The sequence below is a fragment of the Aotus nancymaae genome, unplaced genomic scaffold, assembly GCF_030222135.1.
Source record: "Aotus nancymaae isolate 86718 unplaced genomic scaffold, 86718_ANA_hifiasm-v0.15.2.pri h1tg000108l, whole genome shotgun sequence".
NCBI classification, from domain to species: domain Eukaryota; kingdom Metazoa; phylum Chordata; class Mammalia; order Primates; family Aotidae; genus Aotus; species Aotus nancymaae.
The window spans coordinates 16,232,315-16,257,286 of NW_026988523.1; the positions used below are offsets into that span (position 1 = coordinate 16,232,315).

General features: G+C 34.7%; 1 protein-coding gene across 1 annotated transcript; it reads left to right on the forward strand.

Moving 5' to 3' along the window:
* The first annotated feature begins 16 nt into the window (after positions 1-16).
* On the forward strand, positions 17-21,203 carry TSEN15 (tRNA splicing endonuclease subunit 15). The gene is made up of 5 exons (XM_012444648.3): positions 17-176; positions 2,650-2,731; positions 3,031-3,166; positions 19,140-19,281; positions 19,811-21,203. Exons 1-5 carry the CDS (start codon positions 42-44, stop codon positions 19,829-19,831), a joined length of 516 nt encoding a protein of 171 aa, XP_012300071.1. The 5' UTR covers positions 17-41; the 3' UTR covers positions 19,832-21,203.
* Positions 21,204-24,972: the final 3,769 nt, after the last annotated feature.

Genomic DNA, 24,972 nt, shown 5'->3' on the forward strand with positions numbered 1-24,972 from the left:
GCGCTTGTCGCGGTGCACCACGGGAGCGCCAGACTGGCGGCATGGAGGAGCGCGGCGATTCCGAGCCGACCCCTGGCTGCAGCGGCATGGGTCCGGGCGGTATTCGCCGCTTTGGCGACGGCGGCGGAGCTCCCTCGTGGGCCCCTGAGGACGCCTGGATGGGCTCCCACCCTAAGGTCAGGAGGCGTGAGAGGAGCAGGGCGCCGTCCGGGCCCCTAGCCCAGGCAGAACTCCCGGGCTGCTCTCTTTCTTTCTCCCTCAGCGGGAGAGCTGAGGATGCGCGCCACCCTCACTGAGGTGGACCGGTGTGCACAACTGCCAACCTCAGGCAGTATCGGTTTTGTTTGTTTAAATGAGTTGAACTATTCGTTCCGACACCTTCCCCAACCCGCCACCAAAGCCGTTCTGGAACTGAGGACCAGACATTAACTCCACCCCTCTCGAGCCGGAGATTCCTAATAAGCGTTCCACTAGTTTTGCTGTCTAGGTAAATCCCCTTTCGGGGATGAGTTTATTTAATCCTCATAGTAACCATGCAAGACAATTTGTGGCCGATGGATAAGCTCTAGGGGTCCATAATGGTAAAGATTTACGCACAGTCACGTTTACACTTAGCCTTGGGTCCAGAGTGCACCTTTATTTTGCAAAGGTGCAGATTCCTAATATTTCAAATTTCTTCGAAAGTTTGAATAGGTTCTTGCCCAAAGCAGAGCTACTCACATTTTGCCTGTTTTTCTACAGTAGCAGGAAGGGAGATAAAGATAGTCCCCTGCGTGTTTCTGCTTGAGACATTACTGCCTTGTCCCAGTAAGGTTCCAAGCAGTGAATAGACAAGTGACTGGAGATGTGAGTTTTGTAAGAATCTCAAAAACTGGTCTGGTCTGGTACTTTAATAGAATTGTACACTTTTGCTAGAGAGCAATAATTCATAGATAATCATCTAAAAACGGAAAAATTTGAAGGTATATGTTTGAAAAGAGTTAACCTTTTTCAGCTTCTCTTGCTTAATTTTATCTTCCTACACCGTCCCCCTTCATACTCTCAAAAGGTGAGGGAAAAAAAACAATAGTATGGAAATATTTAGTGCCATGAAAGAGAAACAATAGCATGGAGAGACAGTATAATGGTTAGGAGCATGAACTCAAAATCAGACTCAGTTTAAATCCTGATTCTGTCACTTATCAGCCTTGTGATTTGGGACAAGTTGTTTGATCCCATTATGCCTCAGTTTCCTCACCTGAAAAATGGGGATATTAATAGTCCATACTTACTTATAGGGTTGCTACAGAATTAAATTCGTTAATATTTGTAAGCCATTCAACATATAGAAAGCACGATATAAGTACTTAATAAGTGAAACACCAGTAACAAATTTTTAAAGCCTTATCTAGATTTGGTGTTGTTACTCAGTTTACATACTTGTAGAGTTTTTTCATTTTGAAGTTAATGGCTGTGTACAACATGACCATCAAATGTCTCCTTTTGATTTATGTTCTTGGAGGATCAAAATGATTTTTAAAAGAAAAAGAAAAATAATAAAGTAATAGGGGGTGTTTGTTTTTCCCATTTCACCTTTTTGTTCATTCCAAAATTATGTAGGTTCATCCAGTAAAATGGTATCAGATTTATTATCCTCAAACACACTTTTATTATTCTCCTGCTTAGAAATCCTCAGTGTTTACTCAATGACAAAAATCACACGTTTAGCTTAAGACCTTGCAACCTGGCTCAAAATTATGTTTTGAGTGTCACTTTCAAGCATGTTTGAAGTAGACAACTAATAACCTGTATCCTCCTGTACCTGTACAGTTACAGTTACAGTGAAGCTGATGGGAAAATGTGACTTCAGACCTGTCCCCATGCAGGTCTGCTAGTACTTCACCTCAGCATTAGCCCTGCATATCCACCTAGTAGCTGGCATAGCTGGGCAGCTTCAGAATTCTGCAGGTGTAGGCCCCTGAAACACGTTCCCCTTATGCTGACCAGTAGTCTGAAAAAAGCAGCTTTCTCTAGTTTCTTGTCAACCCCCTTTAAAAAATCTAATGATTAAATAATTCCGTACTCTTAAAGTGAGAAAGAATGGATAGAGAGGCTGATACTCTGGCAGACTCTCTCCACACACAAATAAGAGGCTAGGGAAGTACACAGTACCTACTGATACGTCCCAACGTAAATCTTATTAAAAAGGTTTCTATTGCTGGGAGATAGGTTTCTTTACAGTCCCTTGAATACTCGTGACTTAATCCCACCTTTGTGTGATTACCTGCACTATTACTCAGCTTTCTTCATTTACTCAAATCATAATGTTCTTCCGTGCTCAACTTGTATCCTATCCCACCTCTGCTGTAAAGCTTTCACCAGTCCCTCTGAGTAGAGCTCTTCGGACCTGTTGTGTCATGTTTTTTATTCCATTTACTTGGTTTTTAATCACAGTCATATATTGTTATTTGCCTAACAATGTTAAGTATGCATGTATTTAACAATTGCAAGTTCTTTAGAGACAGAGATAATATTTTATATTGCCTTTTAACTTCCACTATACCCAGAAGAATTTTATGGATTATATATACTTAATGACTACTCATTGATTGAAAGAAAATATTAAACAATTCTTCCTTCTCTATTTGACCATTATGTTTTAATTTTCAGTATTTAGAAATGATGGAATTAGATATAGGAGATGCCACCCAAGTTTATATAGCATTCTTGGTTTACCTGGACCTCATGGAAAGTAAGTTGTTTGTTTATACTGTTTTGTTATTGGGACTGTGGTAGAGGTTTGGGGGATTGGATTGGGATATAGCATTCTTCACATTATAATAAGCAATCTTTTATGCATTTGCTGTTAATTTTGTAATTTCTTCATTTATTTACATTGGGAATTACTGAGTAATAGAAACTACTAGAAAAGCAAAGAGAGGAGGTAGTGTTATGAGTGATATTTGCTCAGCTGAGTTTTAGGTAGAAGTTTAGAGTTTTTATCTTTTGATTTTAATAAACATTATTATCCATTCAATGATGCTCTTTCAGGCAAAAGCTGGCATGAAGTAAACTGTGTAGGATTACCAGAACTTCAGCTCATCTGCCTCGTTGGTACTGAGATAGAAGGGGAGGGGTTACAGACTGTGGTGCCTACCCCCATCACTGCTTCCCTCAGCCATAACAGGTGAGCAGGTGATTTTGGTCTAAGTTCCTTTCCCAAGTAAAGAAGTAGGAAACATTAAAGGTAGTGATACAGTATTTTTAAAGAAATTTGGGATATAGCAATCATAGCTTTACTCTTGGCTATTTGAGGAATAAGTTAAATATGAGTGTTGTATTCAGCCATTCTTGCATTACTATAAATATCTGAGATTTTTTTAAAAAATTTATTTTAAAAAAAGGTTTAAGGGACTCATAGTTCTGCAGGCTTTACAGTAAGCATGCTGCTGGCATCTACATGGCTTCTAGGGAGGCCTCAGAAAGCTTATAATCATGGCAGAGGATGAAGCAGGAACAGGCACATATATGGCAAAAGCAGGAGTGAGAGGGAATGTGTTGAGGCGGAGGTTCCACACACTTTTAAATGACCAGATCTCACAAGAACTCATTGTCCTGAAGACAGCTCCTAGCCATGAGGGATTTACCCCCATAACCCAAATACCTCCCACCAGGCCCCACCTTCAACATTGGGGATTGCAGTTCAACATGGGATTTGGGCAGGAACAAATATACAAAGTATATCAAGGATTTAGCAAGCATTTAGCACTTACTCTGTGGTCAGTACTTTTTCAGAGACAGTATGTATGGTAGAAATATTAGCCTTATGGAAGTATTTATATTCTTGGTAAGGAAGCAAGACCATTGCATTTGAAATAACAGATATTATAAGATGTACCATGTAATAGAAGTCATACTTGATATAGGAGTTGGTAAAGAGCATGATTAACATGCAAATTGAAATCAAAGAAAGTTTCATGTAGTTTATGGGACCTTTTTTAAAAAAGCTTAGGTACACAGCATTGTATTAAACATGTCTTTGTTTCATGACATATTCTCATTATTAGTTCATGCTTGGTTTTTATTTATTTACTTAGTTATTTTTAATAATGTTACAAGTATCTCTGTACCCATCACCCAAAGCAAAACTAGGTTCTTGACTATAACTAACATCTAATCTTATAAGTCCCTTAACGTGTTCTCACTAACCTAAGGTAACTGTCATTCTGAATTCCATGTTCATTGGGAATTTTTAAATTTTAGATATTTTTAACTTTAAAAATCTTATCTTTTTTTTTTTTTTTTTTTTTGAGACAGAGTTTCGCTCTTGTTACCCAGGCTGGAGTGCAATGGCGCGATCTCGGCTCATCGCAACCTCCTCCTTCTGGGTTCAGGCAGTTCTCCTGCCTCAGCCTCCTGAGTAGCTGGGATTACAGGCACACACCACCATGCCCAGCTAATTTTTTGTATTTTTAGTAGAGACGGGGTTTCACCATGTTGACCAGGATGGTGTCAATCTCTGACCTCGTGATCCACCCACCTCGGCCTCCCAAAGTGCTGGGATTACAGGCTTGAGCCACCGCGCCCGGCAAAAATCTTATCTTTTATGACTAAACTTACACACTTAATATTATATTGCTAAAATTCATCCATTGTTGTGCATTTTTTGGGCTGCCATATAATATTACATTGTGTGATTATACCACCATTTTCACATCCACTCCCTTGATGATGGAGTATTGCTAATGTTTAACTTTAGGAGATAATTTCAAACATTTTCAAATTGGTTGCCTCAGTTTACTTTTCACCTGCAATGTAAACAAGATCCTTTGGAGCTGTATTGTCTCCCATGTTCAGTATTGTCAGACTTTTGAATTTTTGCCAACAGAATGGATTATTCTCATTGTGGTCTTAATTTGCCTTTCTTTCATCACTCATAATACTGAATATTTCTTTATATATGTATTATTTATAAGAAATATCTATTCATTTCTTTTGCCTATTGGGTTGCCTTTAGTTTTTTCATTGACTTCTATGAATTCTTTCTATATTCTTGACATTAATAGTTTTTTGATTATGTTTTCCAGTTTTTAAATCTTTCACTGTCTTTAAGGTGTCTTTTAATGAATAATAATTCTTAATTTGAATATAATCATATTTATCCATCTTTTATAATCAACATCTTTGTGTCTAGTTTAAGAAATATTTTCTATCTAAAGGTCTAAAAAATACTCACCTGTATTTTCACTAAGAGTTCTATTGTTGTTTTTAATGGTCTGAGAGGAGGTTAGGGATACCATTGTCATATGGATAACCACTTTTTCTACTTCCATTTACTGAATAGTTCTTCCTTTCCTCATTATCTGACATATCACTTCTGCTATTTTCCAAAGTTCTAAACATGCATTAATTTGTCTCTGGGTTCACTATTATATTCCATTAGTCAGTTTATCTGTCCTTTTGCCAATACCACATCTTCTTAATTGCTTGCTCCATAAGAAGTCCTTGTATCTGGTTAGCAAGCCTCCCTATGCATTTCTTCTTTAGAAGCTGTGGCAGGCAGCTTCTAAGATGGCTTCTCATGGTTGTGGTATTCACTCCCTTGTGTAACTCTCTTCCCTTGAGTGTGGCCCAGACTCAGTGACTTCCTTCTAATGAATAAAATTTGGCAAAAATGATGGGATGTCACTTCTAAGATTAGGTTACAAAAGACTGTGGCTTCTATCTTGGGCACTCTCTTGCGCTTGCTATAAAGAAAGCCAGCTGCCATGTGAGCTGTCCTGTAGAAAGTCTGAAAATAGAAAAGAGATGGCAGTTATTGATGGATCAAGATTCTTGAGAGATGAGAAAGGATGGATTCAAGAGGATAGTGGAAGAGAGAAATATTAAGCATATTGAGGGGAGCCTTAACCTGTGAAAGTGGGGTATGGAAGAAAGATAAAAAAAAAAAAAAGCTGTAGTTGGGTGGCATATAAGTGGGGAAAAGGGCAGAGCCCCTTAAATTCCAGCATGAACAGTGTTGATGAATACTTACTTTTTTTCTAGTTGACTGTGACCAAATGCATAGCATTCTAGCAGAAAGAGCCCTAAACTAAAATCTTAAGACCTGGGTTCTACTCTTGGGACTGACACTTAACATTTTGTTTGATGGTTAGCAACACACCTAATTTCTCTGGGTTTCCATTTCCTTGCCTTTTTGTTGTTGCTGTTGAGGGATTTAGATTACCAGTACATGTAAGATCCCTTCCAAATTAAAGTTACTGTAATGTAACTGATTATTTTCATTGTGCATTTTTCATAAAGCTGTATTAAACTAACTTGCATATTTCTATGAAGTATTTTTCGTATTTATGATTCATAATGATAATTGTTTTTTAATATACCAGGCTATTCATATGCTTCTTTGAGAAGCTCCTTACTGTGAGTTTTTTTGTGTGTTTGAGAGAGTTGTTAGAGTTGACATCAAATTTAATCACTAGTATCTTCTGGTTTTTACTAGCACGATTTCCAAGCCATCCTACATCCAAGAGTCTTAATTCATTCTTCAAAAATTATTCTTTCTGTGTTTTAATTACTCTAACAAATATTGTCCTAGGTAGTATTAATGTTATATTATTTGTTTGGACAAGGAGATACTATTTGAAATTAACCTACATTTATTCCTAAAAAATAAAATTAATGAAATGAAAGCAATAGCCTGTTTTAATTAATATCATTTCATAAGTCTAGAAGTACAAATTTGTTTCTATTGTTAATTTCTAGTATTTTCCAAGTGGTAATTAATGCTTTTCTAGCTTGAATGGCTAAAGCTTGTTTTCTTCTTCAAGTAGAATGAGTTGAAATCATAATTTGGTAAGGCATTTTGATGCTGTTACATTTCACTGAGAGAGCTTAAATCTTTTCGTCTTGTTCTTATATAAATATTCTTAACTGGATTATACAGTAGAATACTAATATAGAAAATAGCACAAATGAGGCCTGATGCATACTAGATTTATTATGCCTTTTAGGGCATAACATTTTCTCAACTCAAACTATTCAAATAACTTCTGTGTGCATATATGTGTGTATGTGTGACTTCATTACTCAGTCTTTAACAGGTGCAATTTTTTAGATAGTAGGCATTCTTTTGTCTATTTTTACTTTTAGTGTACTTTATAATGTAAAATGTTATATATCTAATAGTAATGCTGCAATTCCAGCCTTTCATAGTTAATGTAGGAATTTTTCTGTGTTAGTAACACAGAGAAGAAAATGATTGACTTTGAGTCTTTGATAACCTTGTATTGCAAAGAAATTCATTGGAACATGTTCTAAAAGTATTTGGTGGGAACATGTAAGGATAACTCGCCATGAAAGAAAAAATACTTACTTAAGAGGGAAAACAGTTTTTACTTATTCGGTGATAAAGCATCGATATAAATTAATGATTCTGTTTTCACTTTGAAATATTATTGTCAGATAATATTGCTTGGGCTTTTTGATCTTAACAAGTATTTATTGAGTGACTCTTATGTGTCAGGCAATGATCTAGGTGCCGGGATACCATGATGAACAAGTACTTTCATGACGTCCTCATGAAAGTAGTATTCTAGCACTGAAGATTAGCTTAGAAAATACATTTTTTTTTTTTTTTTTGGCAATTGTTGGATGGAATCTAAAAAAACGGAATTGCCCTTTGTTCAGATATCTAATTCAATGTGTGATTTGGGACTGCCTTCACTTATTTTGTAGCTAGATAATTGAATAACAAGGGTAATGGAGTACTGATAAACACTTTAACAGGAACATATACAAAGTTACATCAAAACCCAGAGGGACAGGAAAAGTCTCTTTAGCCAGTAAAAGACCATGGTTTAGTAGGGCAACTGCAAGTAATTAAGCATAACTGCCTGCCTAGCATAGTGTCTAGTCAGAGTAGGTATCTAGTAATATTCCTTAAGACAGCAAATAAATAAATGAATGAGTGAAATTTCAGAGAAAAGAGGGAAAGGATGGAAAATTAGATGTGAAAGTTTATTTAGATTATGAAGGCCATCATTGTTTTTACTTTTTTGCTATTGCTAATGGTATTCTAACAAATAGCCTTGTGAATACCTCCTTGTACTCATGTGTGAGAGTTTCCCTAAGGAAGATGCCTAGAGGTAGAATAGCTGGGACTTTTTTTTTCCTGGAGACAGAGTCTGGCTCTGTCACTCAGGCTGTAGTGCAGTGGCGTGATCTTGGCACACTGCAACCTCCACCTCCCAGGTTCAAACAATTCTCCTGCTTCAGCCTCGTAAGTAGCTGGGATTACAGGTATGCACTACCACACCCAGCTAATTTTTTGTATTGTAGTAGAAATGGGGTTTTACCATGTTGGCCAGCCTGGTCTTGAACTCTTGACCTCAAGTGATCTGACTGCCTTGGCCTCCCAAAATGCTGGGATTCCAGGTGTGAGCCGCTCCACCTGGCCTGTCCCTTCATCTTTACTGGTTATTGCTAAATTGTTTCCAAAAGGATTATTACCAGTTTACATTCACATTTGCAATATGTAAGTTTTCACATACTGGGAGAAGATTTATAGCATGTGCATAACTGACAGAGATTAATTTAGAATATATAAATAGCTTCTGGGACTTCAAAAGAAAAATCCCAATGGGAAATCTGGGCAAAGAATATGAACAGGCAACTCACAGAAGAGAAATTCAAATGCTCAAATCTGTTTGTGAATCAAGGAATTACAAATATAAGATGTGTGTTTGTTTGTGGTTTGTCTTAACTTTGAGGAAGATTTTCAGATAGTTTGTTTTTATTGTTTGACAAAAACAAGATACTGTTTAATAGGGAACTTTTGAACAGAGCTACAGCTAGCACTTAGAGTGTCTTTGAACAATTTAAAAAAAGGAGCTCCCTCTTGACGTACAAAGAAAAATGTCTCTTCAGTAAGGTTCAAGTCTTGGCAAACAGTGAAGGGCAGATTTTAGATCCACTTGTGCCAGGTACCCTTGTACAGAGCACAATTTACATATCTGTACATGATGCCCTGCACCTGAAGCATGTCTCTGGAGCCTTAGGTTTCCACAAAGAACACTGTGAAAATCACTGCTAAATGCATGGTGTCATTGAAGGGCTTTAAGCAAGGAAGTGAGATTATTGTTGTTTATTCTATGTGGTTTTAAGAGTACTTTGCATTTGCAGAGAATGTTATAGAATTTCAAAGTATTTTAAAATATTCGAAATACTTTTACAAATAGGCTTTCATTTGTAAGTCAGCACCAAAATCCCTAGTGGTATATAGGGTATTTGTTTTCTCCTAACTTTGCATACAAAAAGCTGAGGTTAAAAGTATATTTTTACTTGTACCCCTACTTTTTCCAAAAGATAATAAAAGATCAAGTGAGCTGTACCAAGATCTCAGTTAGTCTTATAGCTATTGGAATTTCTTTTGCTTTATTGGTTTTTAAAAATATTTTATTGTAAATGAAACCAGATACAGAAAACCACACAATACCAATGTATAGATTAATGAGTTATCATAAGGCAAACATCTAGAACTCTTGTAATTATAACCAAGTTAAGAAATAGAACTTTTCCAGGCATCCCACTAACTTTTCAATGTGCCCCATCCCAATCATAATCTTTCTTCCCCAAAAAAGTAGCCATTATTTTTTCTTTCATAATAATAATGGGCTTTGGCCCATGTATTGTTCCCAGGACCTCTTAGCTCTAACTTTGTCTTTTAACTCTCAGTCAAGAAAGAATGTTGGAATGTCAGTGGTGAGACTGATAATATATTATCAGGAATATTAGTCTTATATTTAAAAATACCCTGCCAACTTTAGTACTCTATTGTTAGAAACAAATTACTTGCCACATACTGTACAACCAACCTTAGCACACCAGTTGTAAATCAATATTTTAGACTATGTTACTTAGCTGCTTGAATATAGTGCTTTAAAAAATACTTTGTATTCCTCTAAAAACCTTAAATAACATTTTTATTAGTAGGAGAGTTAGGTAGCATACATAGCTGTAGAGTCAGAGGAGTTGGTAGTTTGCTGGAGCTACAGTTTCTTCTTATTTACAAAGAGCCTATAGCACATAAGGCCTGATAACTGTCTCTTTTGTTGAAGGAGACAGTTTTTATAATCTGTCGTTTGTAAAACTGGAGCAAACTCTGTCATTTACATAGTTAACTACAACTTAGTTATAAAATATTTCCCTAGTGATGACAAACAATCTCACTGTTTCAGTTACCAACTGACTGTTAAGTGGCAGAATGGCATATGTATTTATATAGTTTATTCTATTATTTTTTTTATGGTGTACATATATTTTCTGCCTCCTTAAAAGGCAGTCGTTCCAGGCAGTGTTTAATGTTATATCTGTGTGCTTTTCTAAGAAGGCCTGAACAGTTTTTAATGTCTGCTTCCCACTTACTTTCCCAGGCTTTAGACCTGGTGATTTTGTTTACATACTTTGTCATAAGAGTGTAGACAGATCCCATTACAGGGTAAATGTGTATTTGAATGACTGTGAGTGAATGCATTACTTTGAGCACAAGTACAGGTTGTGATTAGCGTTTTCTGTAAAGCTGTTACATATGATATGTGATCACAGTTAAAACACTTTGTCATATTTTTCAAGTTTCAGAAGGTCTTGTGTATACTAGTCCTTATGAAAATATTGATTTAATGTTATTTCCTTATCTGTAATGGGAGAATAAAATTGGTAAAGTGCCCATTTCTGGTTATTTTTTCTGATTATTTGGTAGGAAAATTATGCTGATGGAGTATAAAGTGATTAATTGCTAGTGTTTCTTGTTTGATCAAAAAATACTTCGTAAAGCTAGTGTAAAATAATTTTTAGTTTGCATTATAATGCCATATTAAGTTATGCATTCACGTGGTATCCATATGGAGAGTATTCTAGATTGTTTCTTTGCTAAAGTGAATTTAAGGAATCCATGTAGCACCTTCGGTAAATGACTACAGAGGTATGGTTTCCTCAGACACAGCAATGGTATATAATCATATTCATAGATACACAGAGATCAAAGAGATCTGATGAATTTAAAGATGAGACGACAAGAGGAGTACTAATTAAAACTAGTGACCTGTCTTTTCTTTCTTTTTTTTTTTGAGATGGAGTCTTGCTCTGATGTTTTTCAGTGCTAAGATTGCAAATGAAGTCAAATTTATGTTCAGATAGTTTGATTAGCTTCACTTTGGACCACCTTGGGTCTATTGGTATTTGTTGAGTGCCTTAAATGGTAGAAGTATACCATACCAAAGTTAGGATAATAGTATTACAATTTTCTGTAATAGTAGTAGTACTATAGGTCATTGTAAATGGGAAAATATCTTAAGGGACTTATATGGGGACTTAAATTATAAGGGAAAAAATGGTTTCCTACTCTTTCAACTACTGGTAGAGGTAGTTAAATTACTACAAATTCATTTAATGACCACTATTTTATTTGAGTCCTAAAGTCTTATAACTGCAAAATGACTTCTGTCATTTGGCTTCTTGGCATATTAGGATGTGTGTCCTCACCTTACCTCTGTTGGAAATCTGCTGCTGGTGAAACCCCCAATTCTGGCAGCTGCTTTTAACTGATACAGCATTTTTTTCCCCTTACCCTTAAAAAAAAACTTGCAGTTTATTACATAATGACTTCCTACTGGAGTGGATACCTTGATTGTTTAGTAAACCCCCTTGGAATTTTAGCTGCCTACATTTTTTACTAGGAAGGCATTGGCATGAATTTCAAGGAGATGCTCTGTTATCCCTGAAATTTTTCTTTGGGACTGAGCCTGTGGATGAATAAGGCTTCTTTGGTGTCTCTGGCACCAAGCTTATTTTGTATTATGTTTCAGAGTTGCATTATGGTATATGCCATTCCATTATATCATAATAAGGCAGATCAAGATATTACTGCCTTTTACTGATAAGGTTATAGCATATATTATTTGGCCACTATAGGAGGAGATACTTTCTATGGGTTAAAATTAATACTGCTTTTGACTCATGATACATTCTATTTCAATAGCATTTGAAGTTAAAAGTAATGTAGTCTTCAACTTCTTGTCCTTTTTGTAAATCTCCAGAGATTACTTAGTCTCTGTTTTAGAATAATTACAGAAAAATCAATGCCAAGCTTTATGGAAAACATTTAAATAGCTTGAACTAAGGGTATTAGCCAAATAGTGTTAACTGTGTATTTGCTTCAGGCTTGTTTTCAAGTTAGCTATATGAAGGTCTGGAATCACTTTTTTTCAGTACACAGAGCTCCTCTATGAACAGTTATGAGAAAGAAAAACCTGTTGTGAGCATCAAATTTTGTTACTGTTAATAAATAGCTATTATTACTGATATCTATTTTTCATTAGATAGAATTTTTCCCTTTAGATGTAACTGAGTTGAAAACTTGAAACTATTATTATTAATACATAGGTTATATTTTTCATATGTTGATTTCTATCCAGTATGAACTATGAAGAATTTTATTGTTTATAGTTGTAGATTTATGTGAGGAAACATACAATATTCACAATATCTTAACAATATTTTTCCAAAGAACTGAGCTATTAAAATTTCTACATATAAGGAAACATTCTGTCATTTCTAAAGATTTCAAACCACAAGCTTGTTAGAAATTAAGTGAGATTATAGTATTCTGGTGATACTTAACTGTTCTTGGCATCTTTACAATTGTATATGGTTTTTTAAGAACTTCAGAATCTTTTGTTACTGTTATTGTTATTAATAGATTGATAAAGTATAACCTGTTGATTAAAAGGCGAAGTAAACATTTTTAGGAGTTTATGCAGTATCCTTATAATGGAAACAAACAAGAAAGGTCTTTTGCTTGTTTGTTGGGAAAAAGATGATGGCTTTTCTTTAAACATACTTGAAAAATAGAAGAGATCCTGAACAAGAAACTGTGAAAGACTTCTGGAGTGTACTTTGAGTAACAGAGGCAGAAAAACTATTTTATTCTGTTACTATGAGAAGATTCATTGGTAATACACACCACCACCCTTCCCCCGCCAAGTAGTATAAACAAGACCTCAGAAATGGGAACTTACATTTCGTTTTTGACAGTGATTTCTCTCAACTCTGAAAACAATACTCCCTTTACAACTCTGAGTTAGTTTTCAAATGTTAGTGTTTCCTGCATGGGTGTTTGGGGTAAGTATGAAAATGTTTTGCTGTTTAAATCAAAGAACTCTGGAAACAAATATAAATTGAGAATGGAAAAAGAGCAGTGAATAAGATGGAAATTTCTATTCTAAATTTCAATATATGGGCTAGAATTCCCATATAGTTTATCTTAGGGAACACCACCCCCCCCACCGGCACACACACATACAAACACACCTTCTGATTTAAATAACATTTTATCTTGATAAATGGAAAATGTGTTAAAGTTGTGTTAATAAGTTTCCTTCTCGTTTGTGTCCCATTCTCATCACAGTCTACCCGTTAGGGATGTTTAGAGAAATTCGTCTTGTAGCATTGCAGTGGCTTTATGTGCATTATATACTGAGTTTTATGTATATTGCATACTGGCAAGTAATTGTGGTACATACTGACAACAAAAGATGTAGGTAAGTTAAAATTTTAATTGATCTATTATGTCTTCTTTTCCATCTTTGTAGAAAAAATTTTGGACAGCCTGTAAAAATTGGTCTTTTTCTGTGATTATTAATTTAGGTATTGGTTTGCCACTTTTGGAGAAGAAAAATATTTAGTTACACTAAAAGACTTGCATTGATGAAGCAATTGTGGTATGCTGTCTTTTATCATGGTGTGACTTCCCATCAGTGCTGAGTAATGAAGTTTCTGATTAATATCTATAGTTGCTTTATCAGAATGTCTTTCTCTAAAGTAAATCATTCTTATGAATAAGAATCTAGCTAATTGTAATGCAGTTCAGCATAGTTGGAAATAATTTTTTAAGGACTAAGTCAATTTCTGGGATTAAGACTGTTTCAGAAAATAAACATTTTCTGTTTCCACTAATGGCACAGTGTTCCTTAGTATGTTTGGGTTAGTATTCAGTTTTAGCAATAATCATGGAGGCAGGGGCATCTATCTCAATTTGCAAGGTGGTATATAAACTACGTAATATGACCGCTTGACAGTTTACAAGGTCTTTTCATATATGCCATTTAATTGATTCATATAATAATCTTATGTGTAGACATAAAGGTGAACTAGCTTCATTTGAAGTATCCTTTAAAAGACTTTCTCCACTGAATTGCCTTCGTGCCTTTGTCAAAAATCAACTGACCAGGCTTATAGCACATTAAGAAGTAATTTATCTTTGGGAGGCCGAGGCAGGTGGATCACGAGGTCAAGAGATCGAGACCATCCTGGTCAACATGGTGAAACTCCGTCTCTACTAAAAATACAAAAAAATTAGCTGGGCATGGTGGCACGTGCCTGTAATCCCAGCTACTCAGAAGGCTGAGGCAGGAGAATTGCCTGAACCCAGGAGGCAGAGGTTGCGGTGAGCCGAGATCACACCATTGCACTCCAGCCTGGGTAACGAGCAAAATTCTGTCTCAAAAAAAAAAAAAAAAGAAGAAGTAAGTTATATGACAGTATTAACATAAAGGATAGGGGAAATAATAAAGCTAAATTGGAGTAAAAAATGACACCAGAGAGTTATACGAGGAAATGAAGAATACCAGAAATATTAAATCTGTGAATATAAAAAACTCTAATATATTTTTCCTTTCTCCCCTTAACTTTATAAAAACAAAATTATATAAAGTAATAATTATAACACTATATTACAGGGTTTTATATATATAAAATATGTAACAATAATAGCATAAATGAAGAGAAAAGGAATAAATCTATATCGGATCAGTTTCTATATTTTTTTAGAATCAAGTTAGTATTAATCTGATAACAGTTGTGATAAACTAAGATGTAGTAGTAGTCTCTAGAGTTACCACTAAGAAACTCAAGAAACTATAGTAAAAAAAATTAATTAATTAAAATGGTGTACTAGAAAATACGTATTTAATGTGGTTTTGATTTGCATTTGTCTAATGATCCGTGATGAGCATTTTTTCATATGTTTGTTGGCTGCATAAATGTCTTCTTTTGAAAAGTGTCTGTTCATATCCTTAGCCCACTTTTTGATGGTTTTTTTTTCCTTGTAAATTTGTTTAAGTTCTTTGTGGATTCTGGATATTATTAGACCTTTGTCAGGTGGGTAAATTGAAAAAAATTTTTCCCATTCTGTTGGTGAGGATGGATGCAGCAAACCACCATGGCATGTGTATGTATACCTATGTAACAATCTGTGCAATCTGCACATGTACCTGAAAACTTAAAGCATGATTTTAAAAAAAGAAGAAAATACATAAAAAATTTAATACAAAAGAAGGTGATAAAGGAGGGTGAGAGGAAGAAAAAAGACATGTGATGTGTAGAAAACAAATAGCTAAATAGCAGGCATGAATCCAACCATACCAATATTAATTTTAAATTGGAATAAACACACCAAAGGGCAGAGATTGTCAGATTGGATATAAAAACAAGATCCAACTATATACTGTCTATAAAAGATACACTTCAAATTCAGAAACAGCAATTTTGGAAAGTTATCAACTATTTCTATGTTCTCTTTCCTTTTCTTCTGTGATTCCAATTATGTGTATGTTAAACTTATTTGATACTATACCAGAAGCCTCTGATATTGTTATTTTTTTAATTATTTTCTCTCTTTGTACTTCAGTTTGGTTTCTTGTGACCTATTTTCAAGTTTTCTAGTGCTTTCTTCTGTCACATCTCATTTACCATTTAGTCTATTCAATACTTTATATATATATATATATATGTATATATGAATTATCTACTTTTTTAGAATTTTCATTTTTCTGTGTAAAATTTTTAACTTGTTACTCATTTCATGTTTTTTTCCTCAATACTGTAACATTTATAATAGTTATTTTAGAGTTTTTAGCTGTTAATTCCAACATCTGAATTTTTTAACAACCTTATTTTTCTGAAGGTCTTCTTATATTGATCTATTGCATTTTCGATACATTTTCCTCCTTGTTCAAATTGCTTAGAACTTTTCAGAATATGCTAGACATTGTTTTTAATGAGAGACTGATGTTGATACTACCTCCTGCTCCCAGGGACTTATTCTTTCCTGTATTTGGCAAGTAGGGGAAGGGGCTGATTTAGTTCATCTAATCAGAAAGGTCAGGATTGAGCTGCATCTTTAGTTCTCTTCTGGTTTCAGATGATTTGAAAATGGAATCAAGCCCCTCTTCTCACCAGGGCTTTATGATTAGCTCTTGCTTGCCGTTTTTCAGCTTTTCTCCCAGCTTTTCATGCTGTTGCTTAAACATAGCAAAAGTACCATGGGGAGAATTGGTGAACTGGAGAGATTGGTGTCCTTCAGGATTTGAGTCCACTGTGCCAGCTCCATGCTTGGCTGTTTCTCCTTGTATCACTGGTTCCTCTTTGTGGAGTTGCTTGCTTGTTACAGCTGACTCCTCCAGCCACTTGTGTCCATACTTAGCAGTTATCCTCAGGGTGGAAGTGGGTGTCTGTTGGTCTCTGCTCACCTTGGAAGGGCTCATTTCTCATTGGAATTTAGTTCATTTAAATTTCTCTGTGTTTACATCTCCTTCATGGCTTTAAAGAAAATGCGGTATCTCTAAGTTAATCAGATGTGTTCTGTTTGTTTTGGTAGGAGTGGTGGTTTTTTGAGATCTCCATCCTAACTAGGAGTGGAACTTCTTCCTGCTTTGAATTTTGAATCAATAATTTAGGGGAGAAAAGGACACTCTCTGATGATTATATTTTACTCTTACCTTTTTCAGAGTAGGAGTTAGTAAACCTTTTTTTAAAGGGCTAGATAGTAAATATTTTAGGCTTTTTGGACCAAGGAACAAAATTGAGGCTATATGTAGGTATTTACATGACCGTTAAAAATGTGCCATTTAAAAATGTCAAGACCACTCTTGACTCATGGACTATAAAAAAATAGGTGATTATAGTTTACCAAATCTTACTATAGAAACAAGCGATACAGCAGATGAATGAAAAGCAGGCAAATATCAGATACTTTTAAGAAACTAGGTTCTAGGGTCTACTTTGATCCCAAGTGCCATATCGTCTACCATTGTATCTACAATAATAAATACCAAAAATGATGATCCTAAGCTGTCAAAACAAGTTGAATTTTTATTTAGTGTAACAGAATTGTGTAATAAATTTTAGAAAAATATTTGCCAGAAACATATTTTAAAGTCTACATTTAAAGCCTTATGGAAATCTTTATTAAGAAAACCTTGTTCGTTCTGCCCAAGTACTCTACTACATATTGGGCATTAATAAATTCTTTTAAAAAGTCTGCCCTCAAAGTAGTTACATTCCAGTGGAAAATAGCCCCTTAGATGTGTAAAGATAGCATAGTGATTACAGTAAGAAAAGGTTGCACAAGGTGCTCCATTTAGAGTAAGATACGTAACTTTGCTTAGAGGATGGAGAAGGTAGTAAGACTTAAGAGAGAAATGATGCTTTGCTAAGTCTTGGAAAAGAATTCAGATTTTTCCAGGTAGATGGATTTTGTTTACCCAGTAAATGTTGCTTGACGGTTATGCTGGAAACTGAGTATTACCACATTGTTGACTTAACTCTTTCAAAGGCATTTTAGAATTGGATTGAATATGAGGAAACAAACTTGGAAACTCCTTGTCTTTTTGAATCATTATATTCATGTATGAACATAAATGGATAGGTATTAGATTAGCAGGCTTTTGTTACTGATGTTTAAACAAACCAATTTTCACTCTGTAATGTTAATATATTGTGCACTGTGATATTTTAACAAGAACAATTTAGTTTCAGCTTTTCTAGAAGTTTATTGCTGTTTTAAATCATGCTTAAAATCTCCAGTCTCTCCTACAGATTTTAAAAAGCATTATAATTATTGTAGTAAGAATATTTCAAAGCAGAGACTTTCCTTTTTAGATTCTTTATAGATTGAATAACAGGCTGGGGAAAGCATGATCATATGAATTTTTACTTAATGTTGAGAAGTAGAAGTTAAGGGGACAAGTTACCCCTTTGATAAGAAAATATAATATTAAGTTATTTATGTTTTCAGTTGTAGGATGTTAATATGCTAGTAAATCTTTTCAATTTCTGGAGAATTGGTTGCCTTAATGAAAAAAACAACTGATCATATTTTATTTGCCTTTTTAAAAAAGTTCCTTGGATATTTACATTTTACTGAATCGTTGAACACAGGCTTATTGAGTAGGTATTAAGGATTTTTAGTTAGTGATAAACAGAAGCTAATAATGCTTTAGATATCTAGATACTAGATTTGGTAGACTGATTTCCACAGCAAACAAAACAAAAATCTTAACATTACCAAAAAAATTTTTTTAAAGAAAAGTTTTATTTCTCTTTATATTTTTCTTTTAGCTTTTATTGTATCAGAATACATATTAAGAACCCTAAAACTATCTCTACTCAGATCTAATAATTCTGATATTCAGAAAGACTTAACAGAAATATTTAAAGAGAAACAACTGTGTGGAGAAAGATGATCCTTGCAGCTTGTCTTAATTAGCACCACCCTCCCCTGGTCCCCCTACCCTTAAAAATCCGAAATAACTTTACAACAATAGGGGAATGACTGAGTAAAATTGTGGGTTAAGGAAATATTATATAACCATTTAAAAGTAGTAATTTTTAACCCTATGTAAAAACATGGGGAAAATGTTTATTTTTTAACATTGCAAACTTGAATACCAAATTGTTCTACTATAAGATACCAAGTTAGGAAATTGGGAAATTATGTCTAGGGTCCTTAGCCAATTTAAATGCACTAAACAATTTAGATGAGAACTATTCAGTTCTGTAGTTTCCCAAATACAGTTTTGATTCTCTCGGGTATGATGATCAGGAGAGATTGGTGAATGTTTTTGAAAAGGGCTGAAAGTCTCTAATTTGCAGGATTTTCTCTGTGAGAAAACATTATCTTACAAGTTTATATTTGAAACTTCAGACATTTCTTAGCATTATGGATATAATGTATTGCCAGTGTCTTCCCTAAGATTTTATAGTATTTGATCTTATCATTAATTGAGTGACTGCAACTCCTAAGTATATTGTGACTTTATTTTCAGGATAAGGGAGATCTTGAAGGCATCTCGAAAATTGCAAGGTGATCCAGATTTGCCGATGTCTTTTACTTTGGCCATAGTGGAGTCTGATTCTACAATAGTCTATTATAAACTTACGGATGGATTTATGCTGCCAGACCCTCAGGTCAGTTTTGAGGTAACTGTATGCAAGAAATACAAAAAGAGGAAGATTATGACATGTTTTTAAATGTGACTCAAGACATTCATAGAACTGCCACTTCCTTTGCCATAGGGAAAATTCAAGAAAAAAGTCTTGATTTTCATACCTCAGAAAATTGGTTATATTTTGTTCAAAGTAACATGTTCCTAGTTATTTTTGCCAAAAAAAAAAAAAAAATGATTTCCTTACTCTGTGGAGAATTTCATGGTTTTCCACAGTATTTTATGAAGTCGTCATCCATTTAATTATTTAGTGAGTTAGGTAGAATGTAAAGGCTAATGATAGTTGTAACTAAAAAGCACTTCTTTAGGAGATGTTAAATCGGTTGACATTTTAACAGGAATATTTTAATAAAATAAATATGCTATATGTAATTTCTTTACATACTTTGTTGGCATAATTTGGATAATTACATTAAATATCTCTAATTTTGCTTTTGAATTATATTATTGGAGAAAAGTCCATCCTGATCCTGAGTTTTTTTTTTTGGCAGAATATTTCTCTTAGAAGATGACATCTATGTTTCCTGATGCTTGTTTTTTTCATACAAGATTGGATTTGAGACCCATCAGACTGCTTCATCTTTTATCTCAGAGATAGTCAGGGTTGACTTAGATAGTGAGGGTTGATTTCCCCATTCCATAAGATTTTCATTCTGAAGAATAAAACTTCTCCAGATAGAAGACTTTTTCTTTCTTAAAAAATATAGGATGATTTCTTAAAACTTTCTTATCTAGAGACAGTTTCATTATGGTTGTACACAGGTTTATGTCTAGGATATGTTCAGATGGGTGGAACCTGTGTGCTGCTTTTGTCATCCCATGCTCATAGTTGCCTCTTTGCTTATTGCTGCCACTGCTAGCTCATTGTTGAGACTGCCATCTCGTTCTCTTACTCAACTCTCCCAGTATGTTTTGGCCACTGCAGCTATCTTGGAATGGCATTTTATATATACCTTGTCACCTATTTATGTCTGCTTTTTCTTCTCCAGTAGAAAGTAAAAGCTTTCTTTCAATTGGTCTTCCTGTTGCAATTACTATTATTTCTCTTTTTTGGTTAACTTTAAATCAAAACTCAAAATATGTTCATCCAGAGTGTAAACATACATGCCTTGATTAACAGGGACCAGAAACATGCTACCCGCAAGAGTTCTGGGCCTTCCTTTTCATTCTTATTAACACCATCCTTATTATATCATAGCTTAAATATTATAAGAGAGAGAGTGTGGGACAGTATCAGTGTTAAAAATGTCTTCATTAATTAGACCCAGTTATTCCACTTTTGTTAATGTCTCTCAAATTGTACAAGGTATGAAAAATTATATGCACAAAGATGTTCCAAGTGACATTACTTCTAGTAGCCCAAATTATAAACCACTTAAAAGTTTGGGGTAAATATCGGCAAACTTCTATAAAGGGCCAGAAAGTAAATATTTTAGGTTTTTAAACCTACTGTTTCTGTCGTAACTTGTCAACACTGCTGTATGAAGCACAAAAGCAGCCATAGACAATACATAAACAATATGGGCATGGCTTTGTTCCAGTAAAACTTTATTTACAAATGTGGTGCCACAGTTTGCCATCCCTGGGTCTGGGAAATAGTCAATAAAGAGGTATATACAAATGGTACATAAGGTACTTATTGAAAATTAGTAATGAATATTATTAAAAACATGAAAAATGTTACATTAAGTAAAAATTGTAAGATGCAAAAGTGTATGAGTGGGTATTATCATGGCTGAAATAACACATCAAGCATATGATAAAAAGATGACAAATTACTAACTGGTTATAGTGGGATGGGAAGCAGTAAATGGATGACTTTGTCTTTTCTCAGTGTTTGTTTTTATTTGTATTACTTTTATAATAAAAATGTTTTATAATTAAGTGTCTTGAAATCTATATTAGTTATCATTACAAAATAATATTACCACAAAGGTAGCAACTTAAAACAACACACATTTATTATCTCATAGTTTTTGTGGGTAAGGGACCCAGGCACAGATTAGTTGGGTCTTCTGTAAGCCATCAAGGTGTTGTGCAGGGCTGCAGTCTCATCTGAGGCTTGACTGGGGAAGGGTCAGCTTTTTCACTACATGGTTATTAGTAGCCTTCAGTTCCTTTAGAGTGCTCAATGCTTACATGCTGTTGGCAGGAGGCCACCCTCAGTTCTTTGCCACATGGGCCTTTTCAGTATAACTGGTTGCTTTCTCAAAGCCAGCAAAGGAGAGTCTCAGCAAGATGGACCTTATAATCTTATATAATGTAATCACATATATCCCATCACCTTTGCCATATTCTGTTGGTTGGAAGCAGGTCATAGGTCCTGCCTACACATTGGGGTTTCATGGCTGATTAGGAAACAACAATAACAAGAATGGGAAAATGATGAAAATTAAGAACATCACAAAATAGTGTAAAGCATCATTCATCATCTGTAGTAATTTCTGACTCCTTCCTTTGATGGTATTTGAATTTCACTTTTATTCTTGGTGGAAGGGCTCCGTAACTCCTTCAGGCTCTGTCTGCTTCTCCAGAAGACATGAAGATGTATATATTCAGAACAATATGTATTTTGGTGGCTCTAGTGGAAAATTTGCAGGTCTAATAATCCTAAAAGAGTTTATAATAAATTCTTAGAGTCTCTTGATTTCTTAAGTCTCTCATTTGATTCATTTTGAGGTCTTTCATTGTAGTGCTAGAAAAATAGAATTTTCAGAAAGAAGAATAAGGCTAATGAATATCAGATTTGTGTGTCAGATCTGTTGACCAATGGGCCCCTATATAATTACAAAACCAGAAGTGTCTTTTGGGGTTGGCTGTGAAAGGCATTTCTCAACTCTTTAAAAACTAGTATTCAATCCCACCGTATGTCTTGGGATGTTTACTCTATTTCAGAATAAATAGAGTACTTGTATTTGACCTGTGTACTTGACCAAAGTTGTTCTGTTCAAAGCCAGCCAGATACGTTGTAACATGAATAATGGTCCATAACTGTTTGGAAAGGGAGACCACCCAGCTGTGTAGATCTCATTTTAATAAAAAACTAGATAAAGTGATTTAAGTAATTTTGTAATCGAGTTTACATTTGTCTCCCTGTTAGACTGGACTCCTTAAAGACAGAACAAGAAATCACGTATTTTTAAATATATCTCTGTATCCTGCCTCTTTTCACAGTAACTCACATATAGTAAACTGTCAGTTAACATTTGACAAATGAATGAATGCTGATTATAGACGTGTCTGATTATATAGTGGCTTATTTTTTCCCTCAAGGCAACTAAAACAATTCATTTGGACACCAGAGGGCACTGCTAGATAACCACAGCATTTTCAGACTCCAGGAGTAGATTAACTAGAGAAGTGGCTCTTGAAAATTTATTTTCAATCTGTGGGAAATAGCATAAATAAAAATATAAATAAGTTTTACATACCCACACCCCCTTTTTCTTTCTGGCATAACTCTAAAATTATACTGACATTAAATATGTGACTTGATTCATGCTTTGCTTAAAATGTAGATCTTTCTTTAGAAATAAAAGCCTGTTTAGGGTAGGGGTGCATGGGGTGGGATTTTTTTTTAATATTGATTTTTTTTTTCTTATATGAAATTATGTATTTTAGTTTTTCATTGTAAAATCCTAATTTATTAAATGAATTTCAGGATCACATCATATAGCAATAAACCCCAGCTCTGGAACACTCACTATACTGGCTAAGTGCTGGAGGTGAAAGATATAAATTGTTCCTGTGATGCATGCAGGTATGCCTCATTTTATTGCAATTCTCTTTATTCTGTTTTGCAGATACTGTGTTTTTTACAAATTGAAGGTTTGTGGCAACCCTGCTTCAAGTAAGATTGTTGATGCCATTTTTCCAGCGTGTTATCATTGCATATCCCTGTCATATTTTGAGAATTCTTGCAATATTTTAAACTTTTTTATGATTATTATATCTGATACGGTGATCTTTTTATCAGAGATGTTTGACATTACTATTATAATTGTTTTGGTGTGCCACAAATTGTGCCTATATAAGACAGCAAACTTAGTTGATAAATGTTATGTGTGTTCTGATTGCCCTTGCTGCCATTTCTCTCCCTTACTTCTGGCCTCCCTAATTCCCTGAGAAACAGCAATATTGAAATTAAGCCTATTAATAACCCTACAATGGCCGCTATGTGTTTAAGTAAAAGGTAGAGTACTACATCTCTCATTTGAAATCAAAAGCTAGAAATGATTACACTTAGTGAGAAAGGCATGTCAAAAGCTGAGATAGGCCAAAAACTAGTCCTCTTGTGCCAAACAGTCAAGTCGTGAATGCAAAGGAAAAGTTATGGAAGGAAATGAAAAGTGCTACTTTGGTGAACACATGAATATGAAAGTGAAACAGCCTTATTGTTGATACGGAGAAAGTTTGAGTGGTCTACAGAGAAGATCAAACCAGCTACAACATTCCCTTAAGCCAAAACCTAATCCAGAGCAAGGCCCTAACCCTCTCCTCAATTCTATGAAGGCTGAGAGAGGTGAGGAAACTGCAGAAGAAAAGTTTGAAGATAACAGAGCTTGGTTCATGAGGTTTAAGGAAAGAAACTGTCTGCATAACTTAAAAGTACAAAGTGATACAGCAAATCCTGATATAGAAGCTGTAGCAAATTATCAAAAAAATCTAGCTAAGGTAATTGATGAAGGTGGCTCTACTAACTAACTGTCTTTAAATGTAGACAGAATGGTCTTATATTGGAAGAAAATGCCATTTAGGACTTTCATAGGTAGAAAGAAGCCAATGCCTGGCTTCAAAGCTTCAGAGGAGAGGCTAATTCTCTTGTCTGGGAGCAGTACAGCTGATGACTAAATTAAAACCAATGTTCAGCTATCATCCTGAAAATCCTGTTCCCTGTGTACCAAAGTCAAGTACTTTTAAAATTAAAATTATGTTCAATCTACTCTACCTGTACTCTATAAATGGAACAATGCCTGGATGAAAGCACATCTGTTTACAGCTTGGTTTACTGAATATTTTAAGCCCACTAGTGAGACCTATTGCTCAGAAAAAAAGATTCCTTTCAAAATATTGCTGTTCATTGACAATGCACCTGGTCACCCAAGAGCCCTCGTGGAAGTATACAAGGAGATTACTGTTGTTTTCATGCTTGTGAAAACATCCATTCCATAGTCCATAAGTCAAGAATTAATTTTGATTTTGAAGTCTTGTTATTTAAGAAATACATTTTGTAAGTCTGTAGCTGCCATAGATAGTTATTCCTCTGATGGATCTGGGCAAAATACACTGACAACCTTCTGGAAAGGATTTGCCATTCTAGGTGCCATTAAGAGCATTTTTGATTCATGTGAGCAGGTAAAAATGTTTGAAAGATGTTGATTCCAGCCCTCATGGATGACTTTGAGTATTCAAGACTTTAGTGGAGGAAGTAACTGCATATGTGGTAGAAAGAGCAAAAGAACTAGAATTGGAAGTGAAGCATGAAGATGTAACTGAATTGTTATAATCTCATGAGACAACATGAACATATGAGGAGTTGTTTTTTATGGATGAGCAAAGAGTGGTTTCTTGAGATGGAATCTACTCCTTGTGCAGATGCTGTGAACACTGTTGAAATGACAACAAAAGATTTAGAAAATTGCATAAACTTAAT